General features: G+C 45.0%; 1 protein-coding gene across 5 annotated transcripts in view; it reads right to left on the bottom strand.

The window, feature by feature from the left end:
* UTRN (utrophin) overlaps positions 1-16,285 on the bottom strand; it is a gene marked incomplete at its 3' end in the record, with an annotated part of 456,405 nt that overhangs the window by 303,554 nt on the left and 136,566 nt on the right. For all 5 annotated transcript variants that reach the window (XM_080941517.1, XM_080941518.1, XM_080941516.1 and 2 more), the window contains 6 exons: positions 16,038-16,161; positions 14,463-14,550; positions 9,494-9,735; positions 8,769-8,949; positions 6,930-7,075; positions 5,436-5,648 (listed from right to left, as the gene is read on the bottom strand). In XM_080941517.1, coding sequence (XP_080797643.1) covers positions 5,436-5,648; positions 6,930-7,075; positions 8,769-8,949; positions 9,494-9,735; positions 14,463-14,550; positions 16,038-16,161 — 994 coding nt within the window. The remainder of the gene's footprint in view (positions 1-5,435; positions 5,649-6,929; positions 7,076-8,768; positions 8,950-9,493; positions 9,736-14,462; positions 14,551-16,037; positions 16,162-16,285) is intronic.

The following is a 16,285-nucleotide window of genomic DNA, read 5'->3' as shown; positions in this document are numbered from 1 at the left end:
GTCTCCAATGGCAGAGCCCCCAGCATGTCCTTTCAGCATTCTGGGGCAGAATACAAGGTGGGCAAGCATCCTTGACTTTGAGCATCAGAAGGAAGAGAATGGAGCAGACAGGGGGTTGTTGAGGATAAATGGGTTTTAGACCTTTCAGTGCAAGCTCACTAGAGAAGGGGCAGGGCATCTGACACACCTACAAATCACTGCCATTCACATCCCCTTTCTTGCTGGACACCCCACAGAGTTCTATCTTCAAAGAGCTCACACCCTGGGAGAGAAGGAGAAACAGAGTTGTAAGCAAGATAAAACTCCACAGGGTGTGTAGACAGCAGCGCCACAGGAACCACTACAAAAGGTGAGGAAGGTTCAGGCTGTGCTTTGGTGCTGAGCAAGACCTGATGATGGGCCATGATGTCTGTTCTTAAAGAATAAGCCAGGGGGTGAGGGTGGGGTGGAGGGGGGTGGCAGACAAGATGGCTCAGGGGTTAAGAGCACTGGCTGCTCTCCCAGCCCCCACGTGGTGGCTCACAGCCATCTGTAATGGGATTTAATGGGATTTGAGCACTCATATACAATAAATAAAAATAAATAAATAAAGCTTTAAAAAAAACTACTGTACTAATATTTTTTTTTAATCAACCAGGGAAACTTGATATATCAACAGTATTGTGTGTGACATATCCAAAGGAAGGCAATATAGTTCAAGGGAGTCCTTTGGGACCCATGATTCTCTCCCAGCCTGAAGCCTGATGCCACTCACAGTGGGGACAATGGACAAGCTAGAAGAGGAAGGGGCAGGAACTGTGTGATAAAGTGTGAATGTTTTACTCTGATGAAGATAGGCCCTCCCTTGCATCAGCAGGAAGATGAATTTCCAAGGTAACACTGGGAATCAGGAATTGAGTTAAAGAGTGTTGGAACGGTTAGAAAGTGGAGGGCAGAACCAAGAGGTTAAGCTAGGTTTAGTGTGCACTTGGTGGTGTGCTGACAAACACTCCACGTATCCCACACTGCAGAAACTGAGTAGACCAAAGAAAATAATACAAAATAGATCACAGTCCAAGAATAATCAGAGATATTACTATCGGGGGTGAGAGAGAGAAAAGAGCAGAGAAAAGGAGCCTCGTTGGGTTTTATTTTGTTCTCATGATTCATAAGAGAACACTATCAGTAAAATCAATAAGAAAAGGGGGGGGTGCTGTTTCATGTTTTTCGAATGTCTTGCTGCCAGGAAGGGAGGTGATGAATTGTAAATGCACAGCACAGATCAGATTTTAAGTCCACATTTGTGCCCACCAGTATGGGAGAGCGTGGTGAGCGGAACGTCAGCCTGTGTGAAAGAATTAGCTGCAAAGACAAAGGAAATGTCAACAAATGCCAGGACAATGAGACAACCACCAACTATGACCACAGACACCAACATAGGGACACTCCTCACAAATGCCACAGGGCTGGAGGGAGGAAAGTGATGGGACCACCAAAATGAAATCAACTTCTAAAGGCGCTATAGTCTCTTGAAAGGCTTTAATCTGAGCAGTAGGGTTCACACCCCAAGCCCCGCACTCTATTAGCTATTGAAATGTCTGTATAAACGAATGTGTGACCACTCGTGGTATGGTTAAGGGAAGGTTTATAGAGAGCAGAGAGATGGAGAGAGCGGAGATTTGGGGATCATTCGTTGGTGAAGTGGGAGAAGTTGTTGCAATCTGTGAGAATTTGGATATCTAATGTGCCATCTTTGGCCATGAACTGAGTTGGACTGGGGCCACGTGCATCCAGACATAATGAAATCTCTCTGAGTCTGAGGAGGGAGAGATTAGAGAAGGAGAGGAAAGGGTCACAGATAGGAACTCTGCCAGGGGGAGGGTTCCAAGTGGGGAGGAAAGCAGGTGGGGGTAAGAAGCAGCTCAAGAAGCAGAATCTGGAATCCAGAGTTGAGGATGGGGGATGGAAGAAGCCAGTAGAAATGAATGATCCACTTCTTAACAGAGTCAAAGCAATGGTTTGGTTTGTAAAAGGCTCCAAATTGTGCTCCTCCCAGATTTCAGAACCAGCGTATAGACTGACAACATGACTATCCCCTAGTATGCATAGGGGGATGTTGTTTAAGAGATGAGAGGGGGGGGTTGACTACAGGGCCAGCAGAATGGACAAGGCCAGGAGAGAAACAGGAGCACAAGGGAGGTGGGGGTGGGGGTAGGTCAACACAGGACACAAAGGACAAAGAGAAAGACAGAGGTTGGGCAAAATAAATCAATAAAGCATAGCTGGAAAAGGAGGTTATAAAGAGAAAGTGGGGGATAGCAACCCCAGAGGAAGACCAACAGTGTCAACTAACCTGGACCCCAGGGAGCTCCCAGAGACTGAGCCACCAACCAAAGAGCACACACAGGCTGGTCCTGGTCCAGGCCTGCAGCACTTATGTAGCAGAGGACTGCCTGGTCTGGTCTCAGTGGGAGAGAAAGTACTTAATCCTGTAGAGACTTGATATCCCAGGGAATGGGGGTGCTGGGGTGAGAGGTACCCTCTTAGAGATGAAGGGGAAGGCAGATGGGGTAATGTTTGGGATGTAAATAAAAGAACTAATTTAAATAAATAGAATGGGTAGCTGGGGGAAGGGAAGCTAGAGGAAGTTTATGGTAAGAAAGGAAATGGGAAATGCTGAGATGCTAGCAAGGATTATTGAATTAGCTGGTACTTCCGATGCTGAGTGAGCTTGACAGCCTGCCTGTATTTTGGTATGCTAATAGGCACCACAGATAGCCCCTTGTTCTTCCTGCCCTGTGGAATTTGGGAAAATAAAATTTCCTTTGAACAATGTCTCTCATCAGGATCTACTATAATATTTTACAATAAAACAAAAAAAAAAAAAATTAACAGATCCGAATCAGTAGTATGTGTGGACTGTATGAACATCAAAATCCTGCAAAGAGTCACTGTGAATCCAAGCCCGCCAGGACAGGAAATAGAATTGTGAATCCAAGCTGGCCAGACAGGAAATAGAGTTGAGACAAAGAAAACTGTTGGCAATGAATATTTCTATATTATTCAATATCTGCACAATAGCAGTCTTCAAGTATCATGTATGTGATTCAAATGCATTTTAAAAACCAGAAATTTCTGATTTTTACCAGGATCAGTAGATGCCCACACACTTTTAATCCCAGCACTTTGGAGGAAGAAGTAAGTGGGTCTCTGTTTGTTAGAGACCAGCCAGATCTACATAAGGAGTTAATTTACATAACTCCTGTCTCAAATGATAAACTAATTGATTTAATTAAATAAAGCAAACAATTCCACTACCTTATCCCTAAGAAACTCCACAAAAATGGCAGTGAATTTAACACACCTGCCGGGCTCACTGCTTTTAAAGAGTGGAGATTAAAGACCAAAACATCTATCAGGACACTGGGGGAAAAGGTTTTATCCTGTGACTGAGTGTTTATTACAGTTATTCTGTAACTTTATAAAGAAACATCCAAGTTTTCCCACATGAATTCTGAGTAGTGAATTAACAAGCAACTCTTTTGTAACAAGTGAGCAAGAGTGGCCTTTAGCATTCAAGTCATACATGTGTTACACATATGATATTACATAATTATCAGCAACCTTGATGGTGACCCACCAAAGAAAAACAGAACAAGTGAAGTCTGTAATAGCAAATACTTGAATAAAGATTCATGTGTTTGATAGAAAATATCATATATGTAATATATATATATATATATATATATATATATATATATATATATATATATATATCTTTAACATACAGTCCCCCAACTGGCAGTAAAGATGCTTATAATTCCAACATTAATAACAACAATGAAATAAAGTCTAAAACTGGATGATGCTAAGCCCAGGACTCTCTTTTATATTTAAGAAGGATTTTTTTTTTGTTTTTTACTCTCTTGACATTCCATATTCAAATACTGGCACACCAGCCTATTTAATTCTAAAATGTCAACTTGTCACAGCCTAGAGCCAGTGATTCTCAGCTGAGGGACAGGCTAGATCGAACTGGCCTGTGGCGTCTGTGGAGAATAGTCTTGATTGTTAATTGACTTAGATGTGAGAGGACCCAGATATGTGGATGGCACCATTCTTTAGACAGGTGATCTAGGTGTGTAAAGAAAGACAGATAGGCTAGAGGGATTGCTCAGTGGTTAGAGCACTGACTGCTCTTCCAGAGGTCCTGAGTTCAACTCCCCGCAACCACATGGTGGCTCACAACCATCTATAATGGGATCTGATGCCCTATTCTGGTGTGTCTGAAGACAGTAGTGTACTCATATACATTAAATAAATCTTAAAATAAAAAATAGATAAGCATAGGTGTGAGAGCAAGCCAGCAAGCAGCAAGTTCCACCGTGGCTTCTGCTTTAAGTTTCTGCTTCAGTTCCTCCTCTGACCCCCACAGCAGTGGGCTGTGATCACAAAGTACAAAGGCCTCCCTTCCGGAAATGCTTTGGTCGGCGGAGTTTATCACAGCATCGGGAAAGCAACTGGGATACACACATTAAACCCACCCTAAGCTAAACTCTTCAGGATCCACTCATGAATTTCCCCAACTATATGATGTAGATCTGAAAATATAAAAACAGTTCACACAGCATGGGTCAGCCATGAACTCTGACATGTGGGACCAAAGGGTTCTGCCCCTATGGGACCAACCTGTGTGCCGTAAAACAGCTAGCTTGCATCCCTGGCTACTATGCCTCTGGTGTCCCCACTATACCACACCTGTATGCCATGACAGTGACATCATCATCAAACACTTTGCAACCACGGACAAGTATAATTCTCACGCACACCATTGTAATACATATGTTCTGTGTGTATAGCAGGCGGCTGTAAGAGCTTCTCCCTTGCAGTGCCAACATGTAAGTTGTATGGCCAAGTGGCTACTTAGCATAAGACCTGAGGTTATCCCCCTTACCATGGGTTCAGGAAGCAGGTATAGTGGCACACACCTGCACTCTCAGCACCTGGAGGATTCTGAGGGATCAGAAGTTCAAGGTCACCCTTGACTATATAGCTTGGTTTAGACCTAAGATGTGTGAGAGCCTGTCCCCCCACACCCCCCCCCGCCGCCATACCCTCCTCCCGTGTCCCCCACTGCGTTCTCTACCTCCAACCAGGCTACCTTCTCCCACTCCAACTAGTGACCACTGCACTTTGAACACCGCTTCACAGGTCATGTAGACCCCCACGCTGAAACTCCATCCTAACCATTATTAAGGTAGGGCCTCCCCAAGGTCTTATAGGCCTCTACCAAGCCTTCTCTACAAGGCCAAAGAAATGCATGGGCTTACCAGCACATTAGAATAGCTCTGATAAGCAACGCAAAAATCCCAACTTAAGCATGTAGTAAATGTGGGACCACAAAGTGATAATCACTGTGTGCCCTGGAACAGACTCCTACAGGCCTCCCAATTTACCTCAAAATCTCTGAGTCTGGGGACGATGTCCTCAAGCAAATGTAAATCTCTGGAGACCTTGGTCTTCACTTTATCCCATTTGCCTTGGACGTCGTCAAATTCGTGTTTGTACATTTTCCCCACATCAGGAAGCGCATTTTTCTCCAAAGTCTTTGTTTCTTCCGAAAGTTTGTGCAGCGCCGGCTTTTGACTCTCGAGGGTTTGGTCGAGGGCCTGCGAAAGTTTTAAAAGGTGAAAACCATTCACAACGATGTGTGCATGAACCCAGTGCACACGGCACAGTTATACGTAGACGGAGAAGAGGGTATCTTACCTAAAACTAACTGGTAAAGGGAAAACAGGCATAGTAGGAAAAGTGAAAGCTTTGTTTTCAGGAGTTAAGTAGGGATGGCATAATGTATTCTGTACATCAAAAACCCCGTAACAGCACACACACAGCATCTGACAAGGTCAAGAGGTAGTCCTTTTTATCAGGTACTGGAGTGTAGAACAGTGAGTGCTTCTCAGTCTGAGGGTTGGGGCTCCTTTGGGGGTCTAACAATCCTTTCCCAGGGGCTGCATATCAGATAGTCTTCATGTCAAAGATTTATATTATGACTCATACCAGCAGCAAAATTGGGAGTTATGAGGTAGCATTGAAAATTATTTTATGGTTGGGGGTCACCACGCAGCATCGGGAAGGTTGAGAAGCACTGGCAGAGAGTCCACAGGCCACTGGCATAAATAGGAGAGTGATTTGTTCAACATAATTTTAGCAGCTCCCAACACTCAGACGGCAGAGGCAGGAGGACTGCTGTCAGTTCTAGGTTAGCTTGTACTACTGAATAAAACCCTGTCTCAAAAATAAAAATTAAAAAAATGTTTAAAAAGAGGCTTAAAGAGACAACTTAGCAGTTAAAAGCACTGACTGCTCTTCCAGAGGTCCTGAGTTCAATTCCCAGCAACCACATGGTGGCTCACAACCATCTGTAATAGGATCTGATGCCCTCTTCTGGTGTGTCTGCAGGCAGCAACAGTGTACTCACATAAATATTAAAAAAATTAGTTCACCTAATACACCCCATGTCATTTTAGGAGATATATCTAGCATATTAGGAACAGGTTTAGAACTTTATACAGACGATAAAAAAAAATACATTTTTTCCCAGTAACACTTAATACTCTATCTTCTTAGGCCGCAGGTTAGCTCAAGAGATAAAAATGGCAGTCACACAAGGCTGAAGACTGAATGATGTCTAGCCCTGGGATTCAAACCAAGTTCCCAATGTCGTCCTCTGGGCTCAGCGCACGCCCACTTCCTCAATGAGACCAATAGTAAATAATAATGAACAAAACAGTAGAATAAATTATTTAATCTGTTGTTTCTGTAGCAAAGTTTTAACAATCTTTAAAGACTTAATCCAAAATGGCCATCTTTTTTTAATCACTGACAAACCACTTCAAATACATAACAGGAACTCTCAGAAATGGTCAGCGCTTCCAGACTCAGCTTACCTTTCTCTCCTGCAGGGCCTGCTCCACCGCTGTGGGATCATTCAGGGCATTCAGAGAGGCCTGGGCTGTTTTCTCGGACTCGCTTAGCATTTTTTTCAGAGTGTTCAGTGTGTCCAAATATGCAGGTTCAGGTTGACTCTTCAGCTCTGAGAATTTAAACATGCTTACTTAGGAAAACAACACTAGGATTCCACTGTTACCCTCTGCACCATTAATCTTCTGTATGTAATAAGTAGAATCCAATAGATAGTAAATTAGATCCCCTGACTATAGCTGAAAAGGCTCTCTGTTGGTTAACAAGATCGGCCATCACTCTGGCATTTCAGACAGACAGACAGACATACAGCGGCTTCATTCCTCCCCCTCCGGAGGCTGGTGTTTGAAATACTAACTCACGAGCATTTTTCTTCATTTGATCATCATGACATGTCTCTATGACACTGGAAGGACAGCGTTCCTTTTATCTCACACACCCTCCCCTTCCCCAGATGCTACAACAGAGGAAGCAAAGACCCCCTCCACTAGCCTTCCTGAAACCCCACGAATGTACACAATCTATACAGGAACCCTAAGACCAAAACCATAAAAAACAGGGGTGGTTGGGAACAGCCGCTAGCACAGAGGGTTCCTCTGTGCCTCTGTAAAGATCCCAGACAATCAGCATTTGTACCTAAAAGGAAGTCAGTTTGAATGTGAAGCACCAAGAGGTGAAACCAATTAGCAGCCTAAGCTCAACTGCCTACGCCTGACCCTTGTCAAGACGGAAAGCCTGTCTTGCACGGCAACAGGAAAGGCGTCCCACTGTAAGTTCACGGATTTCCATGAGCGAAATGCGTGCAGTCCGAATGCACAGCCCAAAGAAAAGTTAACACAATGCCTTTGTCTAACACACACACCTTCCCAATGCCTGCACATAACTCGCAGGAGCTAAAGTGGTAGAGGTGACAGTCACTGCACAGAGGGCACAGGGCACAGAACCACCCCCGTCAGTGGCTGAAGCGAAGACACACTGAAAGCAACACACAAACTTTCCAAATCCAGCCAGCCACCCAAGCCAGCTTTATCCCAATTTCTCCAGTTCCAACCTGCTCAATTTTGTTCAAATTCTAGGAGAGCAATGTGATTTCTTTTCGAGGGTCGAGTGCTAAAACCTTAACCGCCGGGAGCAAACAGAAACTGATGTTGTTTTTTGTTTGATCAGCGCAAAGCTGTTTCTCCCGTAAAGTTTGCCATAAGGGCGGGAGTGCAAACCAAGTTCCTAGCAAGCATGAGGCACTGGGGTTCAACCCATCACCACCATCACCACAAAAGGAAAACAAGCATCTTCCAGAAGTCATCATTTCTTACTTACACAATTTTAGAGCAGGTCAAGTTGGCTTGTTTGTTTTGTTTTTTTAATTTGGTGTGGGGGGGTGAGACAGGGTTTCTCTGTATAGCCCTGGCTCTCCTGGAACTCACACTGTAGACCAGGCTGGCCCCCAACTCAGACTGCCTATCCCTCTGCCACTGTCCCCATCCCTGCCTCCCAAGAGCTGGAATCAAAGGCGTGTGCCACCACCACGTGGCCAGGTCAAGCCACAGGGGTACAAAAGAAGACAGCATGAACCCAGGATGAAACACAGACACACAAAAATCTAAATATTGGGAGTAGTTTTTAGATGAAGGCAAACAGAAGAGAAAGAGGCAGTCAGAGACAGAGAGGCAGTCAGAGACAGAGACAGAGACAGAGAGGCAGTCAGAGACAGAGACAGAGACAGAAAGGCAGTCAGAGACAGAGAGGCAGTCAGAGACAGAGGCAGAGTCAGAGAGAAGTGACTACAGCACAAAGCCAGTATTTACCGTTTTCTAGCTGTTGGTGGCATTCCTCTAAAGCCTTCCGCACAGCCTGATAGTGACGACGAAGGTCATCAAAACCCTGCTGGACAAAAGCTGGGACGGAGGGCTGCGACTTCAGGGCTGAACAGCTTGCACACAGTGTCTCAATTCTGGGGTGCAGGCCCAGGAGCTCTGTCAGTTCCCTCTGAGGAAGAGAAAATACAGTCCCGTCACTCCATGACGGTGCGTGTCTCCGAACAGTTAGGAAGAAAATGAACACAAAGCTTGTGCTGTGAGATCCGTGCTCCCCGACTCTCCACTTTCTCTTCAGATTGCAAGACCTCTGCCTTGTACGAGACACGGACACGGCTCAGTGTGTCAGGGCACTTGCTGTGCAATCACGTAGACCTGGTCCCCAGCACCCGTGTAAAAATGTGGGAATTGCCACAGGCTGCAATAGCCCTGTCATTATGGAAGGGCAGAGACAGGAGGATAGCTGGAACTTACTAGACACCAGGCTCCGGGTTCAGTGAGAGACCATGTCTCAAAGGAAGAAGGTGGAGTGTGGTAGGGCAGGGCACCTAATGTCCTCCTCTGACCTCTTCCCACAGTGTGCACGTGCACAAACACACACACACACACACACACACCATTCACCACACACATTGAATGCTATCTGCTCTTTATATATGAGACTCAGCCCAGAAAGGCTCTCTAGTCCTATATAGTCCAGCTGTTTCTCACCCTACCTGGCAGGAGTCCTGTAAGCTTGGCAAGGGCTGCTGGGAAGATTGAGAAGAAGGTGTGTCCCTCAGCCACTCTTCCTTCGCCTGGATGTCTTTTTCAAGAGCCTCGAGCTGCTTAAAGTAAGCATTTATATCTTCCTGCAGCTGGATCTTCCTTCCCAGACCTTCCAGCTGCTGAGACATCGTCTTCCACTCCAACGAAACCCTTTCCAGAACATCGTTTATCTCTTCGGTCGAAAGGCCTTCTACAGAAACAAAAAAGTCCAAGTGCATCAAAGCACACGCTTCACCTAGTAATGCCAACGTTTAGAATTGGTCCTAGACATCGGCCACGGTGAAAGATGATGAGGCAATGTCACATACCGTGGTTATACCCTTAGGTCCCTTCTAACACAACTAAAAACCACAAGGACAGACTAATAATTGGTTATGCTTTAACTCCCTGACCTAACGGGAGTCAGGAACGCTAAGAGTTCGGGGATGCTGTGGCTATCTCACAAGGAACATCTATAAAGCATCGGCCAGTTCCCATACTGTAGACCATGTTCCCGTCCTTGACCCGGCAACACTCTGCTAGCTTATAATCTGATCAGCTCAAAAGTCTGAATGTGTGCAGAGCCCCCGGCATCTGAATGTACGCCTTCTGCCACAGGAAAACGAAGCAGACGGCTAGCAAAACTCAGAGCTGGCTAAGGTGACGAAAGATGACAAGAGTCCCCTTGCCTACAAGCCCATGGGCACATGTTGGAACATTAAAGCCAGGTGACAGGTTCGTGAAGCATCAAGAAGCCTACAAAGTACTCTGAACGCATATACGAAATACAAACAACGCCAAAATAATAATAATGGTAGCTACTTTGGAGACATCCTAAAAATGCTATTATATTTTGTTAATCTTGTAAGTTCTTATATTTATTTACCGATTTTGTATCGGGGGCTACCACATACCAAGGCAATCACATGGCAGTCAGAAGACAAACTGCTGCAATTGTTTCTCTCTTTCACCCATGTGGACCCAGGGAAGAATGTAAGTCACTAGGTTTGGTGGAAAAACCCGTTGAGCCATCTTTCTAGCTGCCGAGAATCTTAATTTTTTTTTTCTCTCAGTGTTTTTAGAAAGGATAAAAAAATATCTATAACAATAGGTCTTTCTACATCCTTTTCAATGCTATAAAATTGTTTTTAAATGAGCGTGAGGAGGAATAGGGAGGTGCAACCTGTTGAGGTTTGCTCTGTCCCGACGCACCGGAATGCTCAATTCCTGACCAGAAGATCTAGGCATATCTGCAAACTACCAGCTTTTGTGTGCAAGCCTTGTTCCTGAGTTTAGAACTATTGCTTAAATAAAAATAGCTACAGCCCCTTACTGGAGAGATTAGAGGTAGGCTGGTTTTTAAGTTACCTGGTTGAATATAGGAGAACTGGAAGAAGGAGGGGGAGGGAGAGAGGAGGAGGGGCCATTGGAGGAGAGGAACCATGAGCCCCAGCCCAGGAGAAACAGCAAGTATCTGGGGTACCACTGGGGAGGTAGCCAGGGCAGCAGTTAGAAAGGTAGATTCAGGGTTACCACCCACCTAAGTAACTGTCAAAGCCAAATAAAACAACCATAGTCTGAGTCTCACTTATTTGTAAGCTAGTTGGGGATAAATTTAAATTGGTTGTACTACTGTAGCCGAACCTTTCTATGTGGTTGACACGCATGCTGAAAGGAGAGACTCAACACCTTCAGGAGGTGAACAGTGCAGTTGGAAGGAGGCTTCTCTGTAAGCATTCATGACCAACATCCACAGTTCTTCAGACTCAACTTGAAAGGAAAATGTTATGGAAAGCAAGAAGCCACCCCTGTTTCACCAACAATACAAGTTTAAAAGGTTTTGTGTCACACTACAATCCCTAGGAATCAGAGATACAAACATGCACCACCCACCCCAGCTGTTGAAGTGTACTTCCACCAGCAAGCTACTGAGAGAACATTAAACCTCAGCAAGACGTTCACACCACAGTCTGTGCCCAAGTATTGCAAGTATCGCTGTTAACCTGTTCACCGAGTCACAGACAAGAAAAAAAAAGCTCCATTCTTCTTAACAACTGTGGGGACAGTGGACATGCAGATTGTGCTTTGGGGTAGCCAAATATTTTTATGCTGGTAAATACTTAAGGCCCATAAAATAAAATAAATCATAAAAAAAAAAAAAAAATCTGTTCCAAAAGCAGTGATTGCAAAACAACTCATATACACATACACACCAGGGAAAGTTAAAGATTTAAAACTACTGGTTTAAAGACTTGGTCTAACTAATCTGCTACTTTGTGGTTGTTTATAGCTTTGATCAAGGGCAGAAGGAGACACAAAACACTTACAAAGGCAGGCAGTGGGTCCCACCTCTCCCTGGGGAGAGAGCTGAAGAGTATGTGAAGAGCTAGCTTCATTTTGCTAGCTCTGGCCACACTAGATTACGCCACGCCACGCCAATTTATATGGGGGGGGAGGGGAGCAGGAGCACTTTCCCCAGTGGTCTCCCAGATCTAAGGTGATTGCTGCACACGGGACAATACTGCACTTGGTATAAACATAAACTTACTTTTGATGTTTGCTGAAATTGATACAAATACCCTTTCTCTGGCTACTTTGGGCTCACTTGGTGAACTAGCTTGAAGAAACTCTTATACCTTCCCTGTTTTGTAACAGTGGGTCCAGAAAAGGCTTTTCCGGTGTGTGTGGATGAGCCGAGGATGTGCCAGAAAGACAGAAGCAACAGAGACTGCAGCAGTGCCAGCCAGAGAGCAAAGCAGGCAGCCCTGAACCAGACCAGCGGTGGGGGAGGGGTGGGGACTGGCTGCCTGAGAGCTTTAGAAAAGACAGGAGAGGCCACTTGTGTGTGTCAAGTCTTGAATGCTATCCCTAGTATGTATGGGGGGGTTAGGAGAGAATTTGGGGGGAGGGGAGGCTGGGTTTAGAAAAGCAGAGGAGGGAGGAAGGGAATACAGAACTGAGCAGCCCTAGTGGCTAAACCTCAAAAGAGGTAAGGAAAATGGGCTGCTGGACATCTGAAGACAGGCCTGAGCAATTTGCAGACCAAGTTGCAAAAGGCACAGAGGAGCCAGCCCTATACACAGCTGAGAAATAGGCAAAGCCTCTGCTGACGGTGGTGAAAAGGCAGAGGTAGCCAGGTCCTGAGCAGCAGCAGTGAGGGTGCAGCCAAAGCAATAGCAGCGATGGAGCGTGAGAAGACAGACAGGGCAAGAAGGCTGAAGAATACCGAGGATAAGAGAGGGTAGAGGGATGAGGCTGGAGAGAGAGGGGGAGAGGGAGAGAAAGGGAGAGAAGGAAAGAGAGGGAGAGGGAGAGAAGGAGAGAGAGGGAGAGACAGAGAGAGAAGGAGGGGGGGAGGAGGAGGGAAAGGGGGAGGAGGGGGGGAGGAGGAGGAGGAGGAGGAGGAGGAGGAGGAACTACAAGTCTTGGTCCCCAGAACAAACCCAGAAAGCTGCCAAGCCTTTGGAGTCTTCGCCACCACGGGCACAGAAGCTATAATATTTGCCACTGCCCAAGGTTGAAGAATTCCTACAGCTATGTCCACTTAGAAGCTACAAAGCCAGCCACTTTCTAGGGATGAAGAGTCCCCGCTTCCTAGGTCTATACAATAACTCCGATACGTATAGAAGAGACCCGGGGTGGGAAGCCAGCATAAGAAGTATTATACCAAAGAGCCCTGCCAGATGTGCTCCTGCCTGCGGAGGCCGTGCCCCGCTGTGAGCAGATGCAGTGGTTGTCTGTAGAAGACTCCAGTTTCCCTCCCTATCCACGACTTCTGTGCAGATGGAGCTGGGACACCCAGACATCTGACCGGCAACGTAAGTAATTTTAGAATAAGGAGCAGGTGCACTGGACATGTGCCTCTTGGTGCCCTCTCTCTAGCGTTCTCAAGAAGGGAGGCTCTGCGATCAGCCTGAACACCTATGCCTATGTACACCTCTGGCATGTTTCTACCTTCTGCCATGGCCCAAAGCAGCATGTGAACCTCACTGCACTGCGACCCACACCCCAGCCTTTGACATTCTCAGCCTACCACCTCTTTCCTTAGGTTTTTCTGTATCGATGCAAGGATTTAGTGGTCGATGCGAATTTTCCAAATACAAGTAACATCAAATTTAAGTAGAAAAATGTTTTTAGGGTGCACTATTGTGACCCTCTGAAAATGACCAAAAAATCAAACATTAGTAAGTGTCCTAGTTAGCTTTCATTGTCCATCTGACAGGGCCTGCCATCTCACATCCTTGACTGATGAACTGTCTGCATCACACTGGCCAGTGGTCACTGTCTCAATTGTTAAAAGATATAAAATATACAATATCCAGCCCACTGTGGGCAACACCATTCCTTAGGCAGGTGGCCCTACCCTGTAAAGACCAGGCAGCCATCAAACAGCATCCTTCCATGGTTTCTGCTTTCAGAACTGAGTTCCCACCATGACTTCTCTCAATAATGGACTGGGATCTATAAGCCGAAACAAACGGGTTCTTCCCCTGAGCTGCTCTGGGTCATGACGACTGTCACAGCAACAGAATGAAACTGGAATAATGAATTTACCTTAAGACGACTTCATACGTAAGTAGCTGCCAGCATAAAAACTTCCCTCAGTGCCCTCACGTATAAGAAAAGTTCAGAGCATGTAACCCCAAAGGTGAGGTTTTACAATCTTGTGCACTGTTGGATTTTAATTGCTCTGCTGAGGTTTTTCAAGGTTTCTAGTTTTCTGACCCACATGTGGGAGCGAAACGACTTTGACTTTATCTGTTTTTAATAAAAAGCTTCAATATAAGATTTCCGTTTTCAAAAAGAAAAAAAAAATGCAAAACCAGACTACTTTTCCAGCTTTGTCTATTAAATGCTTTAGGTGTTAAGCTGCAAATATTAAGTGTGACCTTCTAAAATAGTTTAAGGGGTGAAGAAAAAAGCCCTGCAGAGCCTCACCTTTTCCCATTTGCTCCTGAAGGATTTGTCCGGTTTGATTCAGTTCATCCAGTCGGGGGATCCTTTCCTTCTGTTCCTTTTCTAATCCCTGGACATAAAGACCAAACATAAGACACTGAAAGCTTCCCCTCTCAATGTAATGCTAATGTTATTTTAATATATTTAGTGCCTTCTTAACGTTTCTTTAGGTATTTCAAAGTTTTTCTATAAGTACTGTAATGGAAAACAAAAAACTGCACAATTCCTGGCCATTGTCTATCACTCTGAAAATTAGTAAGTCCACAAAAGAAAATTCGAAAACTGACAGTGACTATAAACTTTAGATTCTTTCAGAAGGAAAGATTATATATACTCTGTAATTATGAATTCATCATCGAGGGAAATCATTAAATTCAGCATTTTGGGTCTAAGATATCCATTCAAGAAGATAGTTTATTTCATAAGAATAAAGGTTTGGGTACACACCTTTAACCTCAGCTCTCGAGTGGCAGAGGAAAGGGATCACTGTGAGTTTCAGGTCTACCTGCTCTACAGAGCAAGTTATAGGCTACCCAAGGCTATGTAGTGAGACCCCAACTCAATCAAAATAAAAATGGTATTGGGAGTGGAAGAAGCAAACAAACTAATGGTCTGGGTCAAAGGCACTCAACATGCCTCAGTCCAAGCTCACCAGGGAGAAGCCAGGGGAAAAAAGAGAGAGTTTGAGCCTCAGGATTATCGACTGGCATCTTGTAGGTCTAGGCTCTGCATCTAACTCAGATGAACACAGCACATTTCACAGGCATTTTTAAAATAACAACAGCGAGCTTTAGAACCCAAACAAAGAAAATGGCTTTGGTTTGAGAAGTGATCCTTTATTGTAACACGGTGGCCCTCAGCATCTTACACCTGAAACCGTTCAAATGCTTTGAGTAAAAGAGTATACCGTTTGCATACAGCCTGTGTCTATGCTCTTGTAGATTCGAGTCGCCCCTAGTTTGCTTTAAATACCGAGATGGAAGGTACACTCGTGGGCAGCACGCTGCACCTGACTGAGGAAGGTGACGAGGGGATACATGAGACCGAGATGACAGGTAGGCAGCCGTGGCAAGGCAGGTGCTCACTTTATTCACACAGATTGTCTGTGACGCTTGGGCTGCAGCAAACTCAAGCTTTGCTTTCAACAACTCTCTAGAAACTCTTCTCCCAGTATCTGCAATCCAGTTAAGTGATTCCACGGGTCCAAGGGCCACCTGTGCCTTGTTTGTTTCTTTGTTTTTGTTTTTCAAAGCTGTCTTGTTTAGAGGAAATATTCTGAGAAAATTCTAATACACCAAATGCTTTGTTGTATACGAAGGCAGAATATCTCTGGAACAGTAAAATGTCCTAAGTTACTATGCACCAGACTGTGTACATTTAAATCTACATAAAAGGCAATAATGATGAATTTCTCCGACATATGATGGTCTGATGTTTACAGGGATGGTCAAAAAGCCATCTGTGGCACTGTGTATCTCACAGAAGCTTCCGGACCTTGGTACATCTTTATGCCAATGGAATTACTTTACTTCCTGGCATATTAGTTGTATATTTTACCTTCCATTTCTTTTTCATTCCCGAGGTCTCCTGCGACTTCACATACTCCTTCATCTCTGTGTTCTGGATGGCAGTCTTTGACTTCAAAATCCAGCTCAGCAGCTCCATACTTACAGCATCAAACCTGGTCAAGGTGGAGACATTTGCCTCTGTCACTGGTCAGCTTCCAAGGTGGCCTTGGCCCAATAAGGAACAACCCGAGAGTGCCCACCAGGTACGCGTGTTCAAACACCGCCCCAAATAGAGCA

The sequence above is a fragment of the Micromys minutus genome, assembly GCF_963924665.1.
Source record: "Micromys minutus genome assembly, chromosome: 30".
NCBI lineage: Eukaryota > Metazoa > Chordata > Mammalia > Rodentia > Muridae > Micromys > Micromys minutus.
The sequence above is the reverse complement of the archived record's forward strand: the minus strand, read 5'-3'. Positions and strand labels throughout refer to the sequence as shown.